The sequence below is a fragment of the Tiliqua scincoides genome, chromosome 1 (genome assembly GCF_035046505.1).
Source record: "Tiliqua scincoides isolate rTilSci1 chromosome 1, rTilSci1.hap2, whole genome shotgun sequence".
NCBI classification, from domain to species: Eukaryota; Metazoa; Chordata; class Lepidosauria; order Squamata; family Scincidae; genus Tiliqua; species Tiliqua scincoides.
This window is the reverse complement of record NC_089821.1, coordinates 281,309,481-281,327,076: the sequence shown is the minus strand read 5'-3', so window position 1 is coordinate 281,327,076 and position 17,596 is coordinate 281,309,481. Positions and strand designations below refer to the sequence as shown.

Genomic DNA, 17,596 nt, shown 5'->3' with positions numbered 1-17,596 from the left:
GGTGGGGCTCTGGGTTGGACCTGAGATGACGGAATTGACTCTGCTTTCTCACCTGGGCAGCCTTCCATTCTCTTAGCTGTTTAGCTTGGAGTCCAGTGTTAAACTCTTACCCTGTAAACACAAGTGGAGAGAGGGATAGGAAGAGAGCCGCAATATTAGTTTTTTTCACCCTCCTGCATTGTACAAGACTTTCCTGCTGGATATGTCACCCTGCAGCCTCCAGCAAAATCAGAAGAAAGCTTTAAACAGCTTGCTGCCTGCCTCTTGCCCTAGCCCAGAAAGGGAGATGATGTGATTCCTTCCTGTGGGCAAGGAGGCACCTGTTGTAGCAGTCTCCTTCCTGGAAGAAAAGGTGAGGACTCAGCTGTGAGCACGAGCCCTTTGGACTCTCACCTGACAGAATCAATGGTATTTAGGCACAGTGTAGCACTGATGCTCACTGCAATAGCAAACAAACAGTCCGGCTTCCCCCCCCCCCAACAGGGTAGTGACTCAAACTACAGGAAAAAGATATCCTGCTTAAATGCAAGGGTGCTCACTAGGCCACCTTAAGGGGCTCCCAACTTGAACACACATGGATGAGACTTAGCCCCCAGACTCTTGCTCCCTTTGCTGTTTTACCCAAAAGGGTGGCAAGAATGCACAAGCAAGGGCCAGCTGGGTTTCACTCACCTGAGATGTGCTTGTCCCAGAAGTGGGTGACTTGTGTAGACGTTTGCAGAGAGCTCCCCTCACCTGTAAGGAATGTACACTGACTCTTTGTGTCCACAGAGGAATGTGTGCTTGATAGATTCTTGGCTTTGAACACCATCATTTTCAGAAGTTATTGCAAGATTAACTCACAGCTGGGAACAGATGCACCCATTTGCAATAATCTAAACCCCCAGTAATGGGAGTCACTGATGCAAAGCAGCTGCTTATATCTATTCAAATATATGCATTGTATGTTTCATCCAGGTGATGAAATGGATTGGCCTGTTTTTCCCCCTTTCAAGAAACAGTCAAGCTACAATCCTCTACATGCCTTCCTGGATGCAAGCCCCACTGGACACAATGGGACTTATTCTGAGTAGTCAAGCATGTACTGTGCTGTAAGTGACTCAGGGAAGCAGCCAGGAGGAGGGCAGTTGTACAGTGTGGAGTCCTCTAGGCAGGAAAACCACAGGGCAGGCAAGCCAGCCCATAAGATGCATCTTGCTATTTTTGCTGGAACAGCTGCATAAGTGGCCCTTAGTTGATGTCATTCAAAAGAAACCCCCCCCCCCAGCTTGGGAATAGGCTGTCAGAAATCCAGGCTCCCAAGTGCTGCAACGGGGAATGCGACAGGGGTGTGTGTGGGGGGGTACTTACTTTCTTGTCCATAAGGCAGCCAAAAAGCAAAATGAAGACCCCCTGGGAGGGAGAAGAATAAAGAATTTTGCTTAGTTCAGTAACTCCCACTATCCAGCAGTCTTAAACAGTACAAACTGGGACATAAGAAGAGCCATCTCGTTCTATACCCTGCAGCAGTCAAGAGGTGCAGGAAGAATCCTTGCCCTTTCCTCTGGCTTACACATGGCTGAGGGAGCACATTGGTCAGGGCAAAGGTGCACTATCACTCCTGGGGCTCTCTCAGCAACTAGGTGTGTTGTATAAGCACACGGTTCCAACCATGTGACTACACAGGGGCACTTGGGAGATGTTTTCATCATCCTTGCACATCTGCCTCTGTTTCGGGCCATCTGTGCCTCTTTATCACAGTGCCTTTGCAGTGACGAACCTACAATGTCCTGCAGCAAGCAGAGGTCTGCTGTTTGCCTACAGGCAAATTTGCAACACACACACTGCCTGCAAATAAGTATGGAGCAAGAAGGCACAAGAAAGATTGGCCTGAAACATGAGCTGGTTAGAAGAGGCTCTGCTTTAGCCAGATGAGCTCCTCTTCCTGTTTGCATGCACAGCAGCACACAAGTGAGCATCTTTTGCCCCCTTTAATACACACCTGGAAAGAGTTGAGAATGGTAAATGCATAATGGGTAACCTGTGAGGTGTCTGTGGTCATGGTGATGACCCCCAGCCCCCAGGTTAACCCAAAGACTGGTGTGAGGATCAGCAGGGCTTTGAAAATGCTGAGCAGTGCTTTCCTGTCCTCGCCCTGGGGACCCTCTGACACTGAGGGTCTCATGAGCTTCAGCAGTACCACAAAGAGGATTAGGAGGTTGATGGTCACAACAAGCAGGACTGGCACAGAGAAAGTGTAGATGGCTTTGCTGCGGGAGCTGAGCCAGCAGAATGCCTCTTGGACGTAACCCTGCTTGGGGAAGAAGGCCACCACTGTCGCCACAGCAATAACCAAGGGCAATATGTAGCCCACTGCAACCATGGCAGGTGTCACAGAGCTGATGGTCAATTGGTGGAAGACGAAGATCAGCTGGTGGAAGAGCAGAAGTGCCTGGACCAGCATCCAGCAGAACATGGCCAGGTAGCAGAAGTGGGTGAAGAAGGCGGCTGCCACACAGAGTTTGTTCTCGTGGTTGGCTGTCAGCTGGGAGGCCCCCAGGAACCAAAAGTTTCCCATCAGCAGAGAGAAGGCGGCGTTGACCAGTGTGGTGTAGCGGAAGTAGGCAAGCTGGAAGAGAAGCAAAAGAAGCCTTTGTCTCTGTAGCCGGGGGGGGGCAGACTTGGAGGGTTATGTCCTTGTATGGGTTAGTCCCATTCAAGTTGCTCCACTTCTTTGTCGACCTGCATGTTTCACCCTTTTGAGGTGATAACTGTTACTGCTCATCTCACTGGTGAGACTGGTACTGGCAGGTCCTGTCTTTACTAATCCATGAACAGTGGATTACCACTGTTACCACCTAGCAGTACCAGCTCAAGAGTGCCCAGGCCCTGGGCAGAGCCTGCACTGGACTCCCTTCCCCCATGGTACATTGGGTGCTACCCACTGCCACCAGTACTGAGAGTCTGAGTTGACCTGGCCAGCTGGGCTCTCTGATGAGTGCGAATTCTCACCCAGTGCCCAGCCTGGCTAACATCCCAGACATCTGGCAACTCTGGTCACCTCTGAAATCTGACCTTGTCACTATCCGAATCTCCCTTTCTGCTCCCAGAGGTGTCCAGGAGGCCACCTTCAGGGCCTGACGGCAAGAGCATTCTCTGACCCTGAATAGGAAGAGTGATCCTAGAGCGATTGCTTGTGAGTTTGCAGACCTCCCCTCTCAGGCCACTGAACTTAGCTGCCATCCTCACATTTTGGGGCAGCGAATTCAGTAAGTTAATTTTGCCTTGTGTGAAGAAGTGCTTCTGCCTGTCCTAAATCTATTACCCATCCATATCCCTAGACAACCCCGGAACATGTAAGAGAAAAATGTCTATCCACTTGGGCCACACTACACTTCATTTTATAAACCTCTTATGTCTATTTGCTTCTTCCCAAATGCCGCAGCCTTTCCTTGTAGCAACAGTGTCCTGTCCCTCATCCCTATGTAATTTTGGCTCCCCTTTTCTACACTTTTTCCACTGCTACAAGATGGGGGGGAGTGACCAAAACGGCACCCAATATCCCATCTAAGGTGGCACATTTGGGAGTGTTCTGTCATGCGCAGATGACAGCCTTCACTGCCTCTCAAAGCACCCTTCCAGACCAGGAGTCCGACCTTGTTCTTCACCACAGATGTCCAAACAAGATAGTAGATGATGAGACTGGTGACAAGGGCAAGGACGGAGGCCCAGACACCAAACTTGCTCAGGAAAGTCAAGGCAAAGCTGACTGGCACAGACTTGGCAGACATGAGGATGGAGAAAGAGGTGAGGTGACTGCAAGTACAGTTGGTGTTGGTGGTGGTGTCACCAGTGGACTTGCATCCCTGGGTGGACCACCCTCCCATCCCCTCAAACAAGCTATGATTCCAGAAGACACAGTTGGCCACCAGCTCTTCCTTCTCCATCTTGGGGGTCATGTTCCAGTGGCCAAATGTCATGTCAATATCTATATGCCTGATGCTGCCATTGGGAGACATGATGGAGTTGGTCATCACCAAGCTGCCAAGGTCGCGACTGGCCTCAATGTTGTTGTTTGCTGGCAAGATCCCACTCAGCTTCAGCACCAGGCTGGTGATGGTGATGTTCTGTCCCTGAAGTATTAGGTCATCCAGCTCCTCTTTGGTGATGTGAGTGCAAAGTGGGGGCTCTGTGCTGAAGGTCTTGCTGTAGTCAGCCTCCAAGACCCCATCAAACCTGTTGCTGTGGAGCTCAATGTTGGGAAGAGTTAGATTAAATGCACTGGTTGAGGGCAGCAGGAGGCTGGTGAGGTCTTCAATGGCCTGCAGGAACCTGGAACCAGCCTGTGGTTGCAGAGCTTGTACCTCAGTCCACTCAGTCTCCTGGTTCAAAGTGAGCATCCAGCTGGCAGCAATCAGAAAGTTCTACAAACAGAAAAAGCTTTGTCACTGTTCTTTGTTGTCAAATTAATTTTTCAGCAGTGGGAGATGAAAACTATATGTACATAATTTCCTGACAGCATGGCTCATGCTAACTCTAAGCCTTGTCCAGAATGTCCCACTTCCTCCTGAGCTGGTTACTCACAGCCACAGCATCACCATCCAGGCGCATGGCAGCATTCAGAGCCACTTGAGAGATGACGTCCATTGCGTTTATCACAGCCAGGAGCTCCCAAGGGTTGCCCTCCTGGATCTCACTGGGCTTGGACACCATTGGCAGCCAGTCCATCATCCAAGAGATCTCACTTTGGGGATTGCCCAGTCCTGCCTGGAGTAGCTGTGTGTGATCAGAATAATGTGTGAAACATAGACTGACAATATCAGACCAAAGGGAGTTAAAGGAGATTAACCAGTCTGCCCAATTCCTTGTGCTTCCATTACACGCCATGCTTTCTCTTGTCACCTAAAGTTAATAATCAAGATGTGGTCATACACACCTGAAGACTCCAGGAACCTGAACTGGCAGGTAGATGCACATGGCATAGAATGAAAGAATTCATAACCATGTCTACGAGACCCCCTTGGTAGTTGAGGATTCAGGGGTGAATTAAGAGGAGGCTGGAGGAAGGGGCCACAAAGGCTTCAAAGTCTGAAGACAGCTGAGGCAGAGACATGAACAAGCAGGACAAGCAGGCAAAAGAGCAGCCAAGCCCTTGCCTGACTGGCTCATGGCAAAGTGGGAAGCCAACATCAAGCAAGATGGAGAGGTGACCAAAAGCCTTGGAGGAAGGAGTCATGGGGCTGAGCTGTTTGCCTGGCCTAGAAAGGAAAGGGTCAGGCCATTCACTCTAGTCTCAAGGCCAACAACAAACACCCCAGATTGGCTCCCAGCTGCCAATCCTCCCTCTCCTTCAAGATTCCTCAAATAGCTTGGACTGGAGAGATGAGCACACAAGCAAGCAGTAGGGCTCTCCTCTTGCAGGTCTGTCCTGACCTTGTTTGCCTTCATCCTGCTGCTGTCCGGTAGTATTGTTCCAGACCAGCCTGATAAGAGATGGGCTAAAAGATTGCAAGTTTAAGGGCAATTTAGGGGTGGCAAAACCTGAAGAGTCCCAACCTCTGCTGTCTGGCCTTCCCCCCTTGCTCTATTGGTTTCCCCTTCCAGCCTCTTACATCTCATTCACCAGCCCCTATCTCAGTGCCTCCTGTCTGGCCAATACTGGCATTTCTCCCTCTCTATCAAAGGAGTGCTGGTGCCAGGTTGCTCGGGGGGGGGGGGGCTGGGCAAAGCCCTGCACTGGTCCCCCAGGGTGCCCCCACCTCCCTGATGCTGCACTGGGCACTACCACTGATATGAAAGTTCAGAGAAGGGCCCCAGTGGGCCAAGGCCCAACTCCTCACCCCACCCCTGAAAGAAACCACTCCTCACTTGAGCTGAGGCTCTGGTCCTCTCTCACCTGGGCCCTGTGCAAACCTGACAGCAGCTCTTGGCTGGTACAGTTGCTTTGAGCATCTCCCCAGGTCCCTGTAGCAAAGCAGCTGCGCAACATCTTCCCCACGGTGCCCTCAGGACACAGGCGCTCAGCCATCCGGCCTGCTTTTGTGGCATTCCACCCATCTTCGGAATTCTCACTGGGGCAGAAGATGTCTCCAGCTGCAGCAGAACACAACACTCAGTGGTCACCCTGGATATACCCCAGGTCTACATGGCTGTCTAGTTTGCCCATTCGCATCTTGCAAATGAAGAATTTCTGCAGTTTGCTGAATATACTTAATTTGCATACATTGTCACAAGCAAGTAGCACAGATACTGTACCAATTTGTGACAGATCCAGGAAAGTCTTTGGCAGTGAAAGGAAGTGAAAAATGGAGATGGAAGGAGAGTCAAGTTATTTCCTCATCTTGGGCAGCCACACCACGTAGTCTGAGGTCTTAGGACCCCTTGCAAAGATGAAATCAGGGGCAGTTCATCTAGGTCCCCTGCTCAACAGGCTGCTGTCACTGCACGTACCCCCTTAAAAAAAAAAAAAAAGGCCACCAGGCAGAAGAATCTGCTTTCCTCCTTACCTGCTCCTTCCTCTTGTGGGATTCCTGCTTCGTTCCCTTCTTCCTGTTTTATTGAAAAGGGACCACATGGGACAGCCCAGTCCCTTCAATAAAACAGGAAGTTTTAGTGAGCAGGAAGCAGATCATTGTTGCTCTGTCTGCAGCAGGCTGGAGGGAGATGGTGGCAGACTCAAGGTGAGAGCCTGGGTACCGGAATCTGCTGCTCCGCAGGCACTTGCCCTTAATGTCAGCTGCATCGCTTGCTTCATGGATGGGCCAGCCCTGGATCAACATTACTTGTGGAATGCAGGAGGTACTGAAAATGCCATGAGGAGACACATTCCCTCCAGGAGAACAACAACCTCTCAGACTAGAAAAGCAGGAGGTCCACCATTCCATGCCAGCAATGGACATAGAGCTGGGAGCCTCCAGGTGTTGAAACAGGAGCTGTTCTCAACCAACTGGAGCTCAAGGAGTTGAGTAGCCCAATGTGGGCAAGCAGAAATCTCATTACCCTCTCTGCTTTCTACCACTTGTGCATGCCAGAAACTAGATGATTGGTCTGCCTTCCTTCATTCCTTCCTATCCTTACCTTGAAGCACGCTCACTGTCACTGTGGTCTGCACAGAGCCCAGGGCATCACTCTGAAATGTGCACAGGTACATAGTGTCATCATTTGGGCAGGAGCGCAAGGTGAGGAAATGGCAGAGTGGATCTTCTGTGCCTGTAAGGGGAACTGAAGAGAGAAGGTGCTGTATGCTCAGTGGAGAAACCATGTTTGACAGGGCCAGATCATACAAATGTGGCAAGCCTCTTCTGAAGCATGATGCCAGATTTTTCTGTCCCAAGCAGGTATCCAGATGCTGCTGAGCGCAGACCTCCCATAGAAAGCTGCACTGTCCATCTTGTTCTGTGTCCAGGTTTCAGGCAGACCTTTTTCTTTACCTAGCCTGGAGACAGTGCCAGGAACGGAACCCAGGAACTCTTGCATGCAAAATATCCTGAGCACTACTGCCTGAAAAGGGGGAGCAGTTTGTCTAAGGTTCTGTTTGTTCTCCCCCTCCCTTTACCAACCTGGGTTTGGGAGTCCAGGATTCCAGGACGCTCGGAGGCCTCTGCCTCTGTTCCGGATGCAGCACTGCAGAGTCAGTGTCTCAGGGGAGCTGCAGTTCATGCTGATCTGTGACAGAGTCTGGACAATGTCCGCAGAAACAAGGGGAACGTTGACCACCTGCCTCACCTCCTTCAGGGAGCTTTCATGCCAGTAGTGGCAGATGTACTCTCCTGTGGGATACACACGGCAGAACTGGGAGGTCTTGGAAGAGGGTGCCTCCACTCCAAGCTCAGTTCTGTTGGAGCCACAGCCACACTGGCACCCAAAGCAACTCTGCACCCGGGAATCACTCAAAGAAAGCAAATGTTTGCATTTGTTGATGCATCATTCATTCAATGTCCCCAAAACTTGTTTTCCCACCCCAAAGCCTTGGAGTGTAGGGCATGGAGACAGGAAGTGTTAGATTGCAGAGGCAGGGAATCAGGCCTGGGGGGGAAGGACACTGGAGCCCCACCCCTTTTGGAGGTCTGCATCTTTGCCAGGCTCCACAAACATATTTGGAGTTGTGTGCCTCCACACTGGCTATACATATTTGATTGCTTTTGCTGCTGTGTCACCATGCTGTTGTGTGCCTCTTGGGAAGGTTTTTAACCTGAGACGCAGGATAGAAATCTGATAAATAAATGACTGGAAAATTTTCAGAAGAAAAAAGGGGGGGGGAACTCAATTTTTGTGCTATCTGTGACATTCTGTGCTTATTGAACAGTCTCCTGAACTTGTGGCATGCAGGAGATACTGAAGATGCTATGAAGAGACACCATCCCACCGGGAGAGGCAAGTCTTTAAAGGCTTCTGGCAGAACAGTTGGATCAGTGTGCTCTTTTAGGTATGAACACAATCTTGCGGCACCTTCTTGCACACAGCGGCATTAACTGCAGTCCATTTCATCAGGTACATGAAGTGTTGTCTTCAGCTAGTTGGGGTTGCGGTTGGGGGGGGGGGCCTTGGGAAATTTGTACCACCAAGTACCGCTGCCGTGAGTAGTCGCTGTACTTATGCTGTAGACAGACTGCGCTTAGTGCCCAGCCACTGACCACTTTTTGTCTTCCCATGTGTCTAGTTACTCCTCCCAGCCTGCAAGGCCACCTGATGCTCTCTTGGGCCCACCACCTCTGCGCTATAAAACACCCCAAACCCTGACCATGCTCCTTGAGCGCTGTTGGCAAACCCAGAAATGCAGGACTTCCAGATTTGACTGTGCGTGAGGAGCACGGTGAGGAGGGAAATGATCTGCTTCTTGCTTAAATGAGCAGGAAGCAGTTTGTTGCGGCCTGCATTGGCGGCTGGTTGGAGGGAGGCTGCAATGGCAGCAGCAGACTCAGGGTGAAAGGCACCCCAAATCCACCATCCTCTTGGACCTCTCACAATCTGCTGCAATGCAACCTGCATCAGATGGTGCACCAAGTAGCTCTGGATGGGCCAGCAGTGCTGTAGCTAAGGGGGACAGGAGGGATACGTTGGCCTGGGTGCCACACCTGAAGCGGGTGCTAACCCACCCCCCTGACAGCAGACCTGAGGCAAAAAAGCAGGCTTCTGGAGGCCACAGAAAGGCACTTCAAGTTTTCGCAAGCCTTCTGAGGCCCAGGGAGGCTGCACGGAGAAGAGGGGATAAAACTGTGCACCCAGGTGCCGGATGCCTTAGCTATGCCATAGGCCAATAGAGAATGCTTCATGTACCTGAAAGAGGAGATTGTGATCCATTGTAGCTTATACAAGAATAAATGTCCTTGGTCCATTGTACAAAAATAACCACTAGTCTTGTGGCACTTCAAAAGCTAACATGGCTGCCCCCTCTGGAACTACTGAGACATGGTTTCTCTTTTGGGTTATTAAGAATTGCTTGTGCAACCAACCAGCCTTTTTTCCACTAATACAAGCACCCCACCACCCATCTGAGAGCCCAATTATTAATTTATTAGAAGGACAAGAGAAATCTCTTACCAGCCCAGTCTGGGGAGACAGGAAAGACCCTTAACAGAGCCTGTGAGCCATTCTGCAGTAGTGTCACTTGCGTCCCATTGCGGATCTCCTTGGCCACCCTCTGCTCAGGACTGAGCAAGAACCACTTCACATCTGTGGCTCCTTCTTTCAGGTTGAAGGAAACCATGAGTTCAGCCCCCTCACCCACAGAAGTTACTTGTGGGGCCAGTGTAGAGGTTTCTGATACTAAAAGAGAAGGATGATAGGCATGGAAACTTTGTGGAACTCCTTGCCACAGCATGTGGTGATGGCATCTGGCCTAGATGCCTTTAAAAGAAGTTTCTGGAGGAAAAAGCCATTATGGGTTACAAGCCATGATGTGTATGTGCACATGATTGCACATGATGTGTATGTGCACATGAAATCTCCTGATTTTAGAAATGGGCTACATCAGATGCCAGATGCAAGGGAGGGCACCAGGATGCACGTCTCTTGTTGTCTTGTGTGCTCCGTCGGGCGTTTGGTGGGCTGCTGTGAGATACAGGAAGCTGGACTAGATGGGCCTATGGCCTGATCATAAGACATAAGAACAGCCCCACTGGATCAGGCCATAGGCCCATCCAGTCCAGCTTCCTGTATCTCATAGCAGCCCACCAAATGCCTCAGGGAGCACACCAGATAACAAGAGACCTGCATCCTGGTGCCCTCCCTTGCATCCGGCATTCTGACATGGATCTCAACAGTACCTCACCTGGCCAACTCTGGGCACCACCCCACTCATCCCAATCTCAGCCAGTTCTCCTCTTTAGCGTCCATTTCATGTCTGCTCACTGGGAAGCACCTCCACTCCTATAGCAGATGCCACCCCCAAGGCATTCCCACAAGTCAGGGGCCCTGGCACTGTCTGCAGACTGTTAGCCCAGATGTTGAGTCAGCTGATCTCCACCCAGATTTCTTTAGCAGGCCAAACTGCACAAGCAGACTCAGGTGATGCACTCAGCAGATTTGCAGATATTTTGCAATCTTGGCGTCCTCTTCCTGCATTTAAGATCCAGGTTCCCAAAGCACTACATGAGGAGGGTAGGGCCTGGTTCCACCCCTCCAAATCCCACCTGGGGGTTTGCGCCAGGGCAGTGACTGGAATGGTGCTGGTGGGGGTGGTGGTATCGTACTTGCCTGGGGAGGCCTGCAGCAGTGGCACGCAGTAGTCAATGCGTGGACGGTTCCAGCGCAAACACTGGCAGGAGGGCTTAATGATCAGGGAGACCATCGCCTGGAAGAGGCCCCCACAGGCTTGCAACTCATTGCAAAGGCTGTCACTCCACTGATAACCTGGAAGGCAGCGGCAGTCCCGGCTTCCCAACCACAGCGGGTCACACTCTGGAGGAAGGAAACAAAGGAAAGGCAGGTATCATGGGTAGAATAATTTTCACATTTTATTTATTTTTCACATTTTTATACTGCCCTTCCTATAAGGAGCTCAGGGTGCGGTATAAGGAGTTCGGGGTGGTCTCTGCATGACACGCATGTGGCCTCTGGGAAGTAAGTGCCAGGGTAAGGCAGAGTGAGTTCAGCATCTGTGCAAGGAGAAGGAAAAGGCAAGTGGACCCTCTGAGTTTTGGAGAGGAGGAGAAGGAGAAGGTAAGTGTACTCCTTGTCTTTCCAACCTTAAATCAACATTAAAATTTAGCTTTACCTTTAGCTTGGCTTTACCTAAGTTTTACTTAAGTTAGTACCTAATCCAACCTGAGGGAGGGATTCTAAGGCCCAGTAATTTGGGGCACAATAATTTGGATTCTAAGGTCCAGTAAGCTGAGGCACAGGAGCTAGGTTAGGGCAATAAAAATAAATACATAAGTGTGTACTAGGTCTACTCTGAGGAGAAGCAGAGTCCTACTTGTGAGTTAGAGCCCAAGGCAGAGGCACTTGGACAATAAATAAAACAGAGGAAGATAAAGAGGAAAGCAAGCTTTTCTACTTTGTTTAAATTTAACCCTTGTTGGCATCCTTCAGTCTCGGAAGACTATGGTATCGCACTCTGAATAGTGTTCTGGAACAGAGTGTCCTCTCCAGTGTGCGAAGCCTGGGTAAAGTAGATATGGAGGATAGACTGTTACCCATGCAGCAAATCCCCCCTCTCCATGTCACTGAAATGGTCCAATGGAAAGGCAGAAGCCAATACGGTTGGTTCCAGCGATGTCACAGGAGTTGCCAGAATGTGACTGTGTTCAGCCATGAACTGCCTCAGGGACTCCGGCTCCAGATTTTGCCTCGAGGTTGACTCCTGAAGCCTTTTCCATAACTGGATGTAGCCACAAGGCAGTGGAGGTTTGGGATCAGAGTTTTCCTTCTCAGATGAGCTGCCTTCCCAGGCTAACGAGTCCCATCTACCTGGTGGCTGTTCAGTCGCCTCTTAGGACAAGTACAGCCAAACTGAGGGCCTATTCTTATCCCCAGCCCTCAGGGGAAAAATTTAACCCAAGTTAAACTTAATCTAAGTTAGAACATAATTTAAAAGTCAGTAAATTAGGACACAGGATCTGGGTGAGAGCAATCAATCAATTTAATTAAATAAAGGTGCACAATTAATAAAAACAGGAAGGCATAATTTAGACACAAGTCTAAAAGGGCCACTCTGAGTTGACCAGAATTTACCTGTGAGTAGGAGCCCAAACTAAACAGAGGAAGAGGGTAATAAAGGGAGAAAGCACACTTAGCATCTCTGTTTTATAAACAGGACTAAACAGGATTTAAACCTTAGTGTATAAGTTCTGCCAAGTCCAAAAACTCTTAAACTAGTTCAGTTTAAATTCAAATAAAAACCAATTTGAGATTAAAAAACAGTCCAGCCTAAAAGAGCTGAATTAAGAGGGCAAGACCTTAGAAAGGGCCAGTTCCCAGCCAGCCCGGGCAATTCAGCATAGTCATTGACCTTTAGGAGTTGATAAGAGCTGCATTAGGCAAATCCAAGTACCCCATTTAGGAGTCTACAGATTTGATTAAGCCCATCAGCAGTCTCTGCAGTTCCCAAGGCTCAGTCTATTGTCTTCCTGATCTTTGGAGATCTCACCTGGGAAGACCAGCCCCTTTTCAATCAGCAAGGAGGGAGGGAGGAGGAACTAGCTAAGACTGTAAAGCTAGGGCCTGCTACCACATGAGCCTCTCTGCATGTTGTGAACATGGCCTCTGGGAACCCAATGCCTCAGTTATTCCTCAACCTCACTCCCTCTCATGGCAGAGAGAACAATTTCTGCCAGTCTGAGCTTCCTGGAGCAAGAGGCAAGGATAACTGTCAAGGAAGCTGCTATTGCAGTGACTACCATGCCTTTTGGTCATGAGAAGCTCAAGATGCTTTCACCACAACATTCAAAATACAAACACAATTCCCCGATGAGAATAAGCATAGTTCGGGAGGAATGCTGGGCAGGCCTGAGACACCCTCTCTTTGGAGGACAGGAAGTGGGGCTAGGAGGAATGATTTGGAGTACACAGATGTGCAGGGTTTCTGTGTTTCCTTTGTCTTTCTTTAAGATGATGGGAGTCCAGGCACCTCCCCTGACTTTGGTTTTCACATTTGAAGTTTTTTCTCAAGATGCTCTACATCCCTGCTGAAAGGTGAGTTCTGAGATCGGTGTGAAGAAAGGGGGGGGGGAGCAGCTCCATGCAGGTGTTCTGGGAGAATCAGGGGGCAACAAGGAAGAAGGGTGGCATTTTAAGGGCAGGAGATCTTTGGGGGTCCCAGGGTGGTAGAGATGAAGAAGCAAAGTTTCTGGGCAGGGGGATATCAGCTGTCTCAATGTCTCCTGGACACTTCTCCTTCCCTTTCTCCATCACTGCCCCTGTCCCTTGCACTCCCTTGCAGGTCATCTCTCTCTCTTTCTCCTCCTGGACTGAAATGAGGGGAGGGGGTCAAAGGGGGCAGATTGCTGGGGTGAGACACATCAAAGATATGAACCAAAAGGTGAAAAACTTAGGACTAGACCAAGGGTGTCAAACGCATACTGAGGGCTGAATAGCATTCATCACGCCTGCTGAGAACTGGAAGTGATGTCATTAGGCAGGAAGTTATGTCATTAAACAGACCATAACAAAAAATAAGAACTTTTTCTCACTTAGGAACTCATTAGCTGCAAATGGCAGAAGAAAAAGTATGCAAATCTTGATCATATTTCAAGATATGAGAGAGCACAATTTTCATGTGGGCTGCCCTTTTAGTAACAACTAAGAATAGCTCTGCTGGATCAGGCCATAGGCCCATCTAGTCCAGCTTCTGTATCTCACAGTGGCCCACCAAATGCCCCAGGGAGCACACAAGACAGCAAGAGACCTGCATCCTGATGCCCTCCCTTGCATCTGGCATTCTGACATAGCCCATTTCTAAAATCAGGAGGTTGCACATACACATTATGGCTTGTAACCTGTGATGGATTTTTCCTCCAGAAATTTGTCCAATCTTCTTTTAAAGGCATCTAGGCCTGATGCCATCACCACATTCTGTGGCAAGGAGTTCCACAGACCAACCACACGCGTAGTAAAGAAATCTTTTCTTTTGTCTGTCCAACACTCAATTTTAGTGGATATCCCTGTTCTGGTGTTGTGTGAGAGGGAATACAGCATCTCTCTACACTCTAAACTTTGTGTATAATTTTGTATGTCTCAATCATGTCCCCTCTCAGGCGCCTCTTTTCTAGACTGAAGAGGCCCAAAGCCCAAAGGTGCCCCAGCCCAGTAATCATTTTGCATCTCAGCACTGCTCAGCAGCCAAGAGCCTGAGGGCCAGATAAAAAGCTTCTGCAGGCCGCATCTCCCCCCCCCCCCAGCCTGGCCTTATGTTTGACACCCCTGGACTAGATACTTAGATAATGAGTAGATAATGACAGTCATGGCCAGAACTGGTATTTCTCTTTAAGATTAGCAAGAGAGGGAGAGAGTGGGAGGGGGATATCTGCTTTGGGATGGGCAGCAACCATTGGTATTTGAAGGGCACTCTGGGACAGCCTTGGCAGAGTCTATCAGCTACTCACCAGTGTTTATGTCAAGGGCAGTGATGGTGCTTAGAGTACCGGCTACAGGATGGGGGACGTGCAGAGTGCTGAGGAACTGCTGTGCTGGAGCAGTGTCTATGATTGCAGGAGTCAGCAAGGTGAGCTTCAGGTAGGCAGTGCTCTGGAGAAGGTCTAAGATGATGGGAAACACACACACAAGATATCTCTGGTTATGTCTGAGCACCCCCACCCATGTCAAGCATGAGCCAAGTTAGCTGTGCAGTGGGGGAGGGGCTGTATGCAGGGAGTGGTTCAGTCTTGCATTTCATGGGTTACACACGTCACCATGTTTTGAGTCTTCCTCACGTGGAATTTTCACCCTGAGCTTTGAATTACCCTGTTGAGTGATTTTGCAGGTTGAAAGAAAATGAAGATGTTTTACAAGAAGTCTCCGTACATTCTTATGTGATTATTTGTGCTCATCACTTCGCCTTCACTTGATGGTGCCCAGAAATGCCAGCACTGAAAGTTCATCGAGAAGGAAATTTGAGCTTGGTCACATCTTGCTGGTATTTGTGTTTGTATTCCCCAACAAGTTTGGGTCAACCTGCATAATGTTTCCCAATTTTATTCTCACGACAACCCTTTGAGGTAGGTTAGGGTGAAAGAGAAAGACTGGCCTAAAATTATGCAGTGAACCTCATGGCTGAGCAGGAACTGAAATCCAGGCCTCCCCAGCCAGGGTGAGGCTTACAGTGTATTTCTCTCACATAAGTCGGGAAGGCAATTATGTAACCAAAATTGTCCAGAATGCTTTTTTGCATATCACCCTGCTTACACTTTCTGAAACATTTAGGCTGCAATTCTGTACACCTTTACCTGGGAGTAATGCCCATCGAACTCAATGGAACTTACTTTGTATCAGTGGCATAGCTAAGGGGGTGCAGGGGGGTAGCAGTTGCACCGGGCATCAAGCTTTAGGGAGGCAACAAGCTGAGCTTGACACTAGTGTTCAAAATTGTGAAAATCTTGGTACGTATGAATAATACCATCATGTTACATACCATTGTAAAGGTAATTTAATGCAGAGTGCAATGAAACAAACTGCACTGGAATATCTGTATCCTATCAAAAGTTATGGCCAATTAACCAGAAAATGAAATCTGGTTTGTGTAATTTATCTGTTTGTGAAATTATGTTTTAATCTGTTTTATATGTTAGCCGCCCTGGGTCCCTTTTTGGGAGAAGGGCAGGATAAAAATAAAGTTTTATTATTATTATTATTATTATTATTATTATTATTATTATTAAATCACAACTGTCTTGTGGAACAAAAAGCGGATTTGCTTAACTCCAAACTGACCTATGAGACTGATTGTTCTGAGTGCCAATGAGATGTTATTATGATTTGGCATGGAACCAATAACTTTTTATTTATTTACTTAATTAAATTTGATTTTATCATACAGGGGGAGCTACAAAATCTTATTTGACCCGAGGTAGCAGATAGATGCCTTAGCTATGCCACTGACCGGGGGAAGCCAGCAGAGCAAGTGGGTGGTGAGCTGCTGAGGGAAGGAGGTGGGTTCCTTCCAATTTTCACTTTTTAAAAAGCCAGGGTGTGAGGTCACTTCCAGCTGACATCACTTCCGGGGCAACATTTTGAGCTTGGCACTGGGCACGACATGATCATTAGCTACGCCACTGTTTTGTATAGACATGCATAGGACTGCACTGTAAAATGCATAGTGGGAGAGGACTCTTGAGGGGCTTCAGAGAAACACAAGAAAATTACATCCATTCCCGATGGTGCGTTTTCTTTTGAGACTGATAGCTGTGTGTTAATATTGCCGACAGAAATGATTTGAGTGGGGATTTGAACCTAAGCTTGAGTGCTGGGAAAGTCCATTATCACCACGACTGAAGCACATCAAGTGAAGTACAGGCTATGCACTGCATGTGAGAAGCACTGTCTTTGTGCCAGACATTGTGTGCGCCAAAATGCTAGTGGCAGTAATCTTGGGCAGTAGTGTAGCTAGAGGCGGTGCAAAGCACTCAAGTTTTGCAGGGAGTCTCACCACTTGTAAGCAGCTCCTCCCCTCTGGAGCCATTCCAGCCATTTGCCTTCATTTTGCTCCCCCTGCCCAGAATTGTTCCAAGGAGAAGGGCCACTTGCATGCTGCAGTGAAGCTCCCTGCAAAACTCAGTGCTTTGCACCCACCCTAGCTATGCCACTGATCTTGAGGAACTTGAGGGGTGCAGCAGAAGAGAGACTGCAACAGCGAAGAGGGATTTCCAAGCCAAGGACTTTGCCTTTGATCAGCTGGCGTTCCTTCCAACTGCAATAAAGTTTTGGGTGGGAGTGTGGAAGGGGGGGGCTGTCAGGATTGATCTGGGGCTAAAGGCAGATGCAACGATGGGGCGGGGGCCCTGTGCAGAGAGGAGGTGGTGCCGGCGTTTGGAGCAAAGGAGCCCCCCCGCCCTGGCACGTTTGTTCCAAAGGGGTGGACTAGGAGGGGGAGCCGGTTTCATCCCCGCTCTGGATGCTCACCAGCTGATCTCCTGCCTCGCCCGGAGGAGGCCCCGCGGCCAGAGTCCTCTGCTGCCCCGCGGAGGCACTAGATGGAAGGAAGGAAGGAGCGGCGTTAGGCTGGAGCGGGGAGGGGGGGGCGGCTGCAGCTTTTGCATGCTGGAGGGGCCGCGGCCCTTCTTGCCAGCCCAGCGGCGGGGGGGGCACCCTCCGTGCAGGCGGTGACTCCGCAGATCCGCAGCTGTGCAAACATCCTCTCGCCGGCGATTTCCATGCGGCTTCCTGGAGAGGCCGGAGGTGCCCGGCCTGAATGCAAAGCTCAGCCTCTGCAGGGAGAGGGGTCGCCCCCCCCCGCCGCCACACGTGCGCAGAGCAGAGGGCAGGGCAGGGCTGCGTCCCGGAGTGAGCCTGGCTCCCAGGCGTGAGCCTTCCCCCCCCCCCCGTCACCTGGGCAGCGGAGTCATTGTAGACCTGCCCAAGAGCATCCTCCGCGCCCTCGCCAGACGACAGTCCAGAGGGGGGGGGAGCCCTGCCCCAAAGCGAAAGGAGCACAAGGCTCCCCGTAGGCTGCCCCCCCCCGTCT

The 17,596-nt window shown here is 49.8% G+C and overlaps 1 protein-coding gene across 1 annotated transcript; it reads right to left on the bottom strand.

Annotated features, from left to right (window-relative positions):
• Positions 1 to 72: 72 nt before the first annotated feature.
• On the bottom strand, positions 73 to 17,287 carry ADGRF3 (adhesion G protein-coupled receptor F3). The gene is made up of 13 exons (XM_066623842.1): positions 17,198 to 17,287; positions 17,035 to 17,101; positions 14,523 to 14,675; positions 10,675 to 10,878; positions 9,520 to 9,744; positions 7,539 to 7,748; positions 7,057 to 7,188; positions 5,876 to 6,072; positions 4,564 to 4,755; positions 3,636 to 4,403; positions 1,982 to 2,608; positions 1,351 to 1,392; positions 73 to 111 (listed from the first exon to the last, which is right to left on the bottom strand). Exons 1-13 carry the CDS (start codon positions 17,285 to 17,287, stop codon positions 73 to 75), a joined length of 2,946 nt encoding a protein of 981 aa, XP_066479939.1.
• Between the last annotated feature and the right edge of the window lie 309 nt (positions 17,288 to 17,596).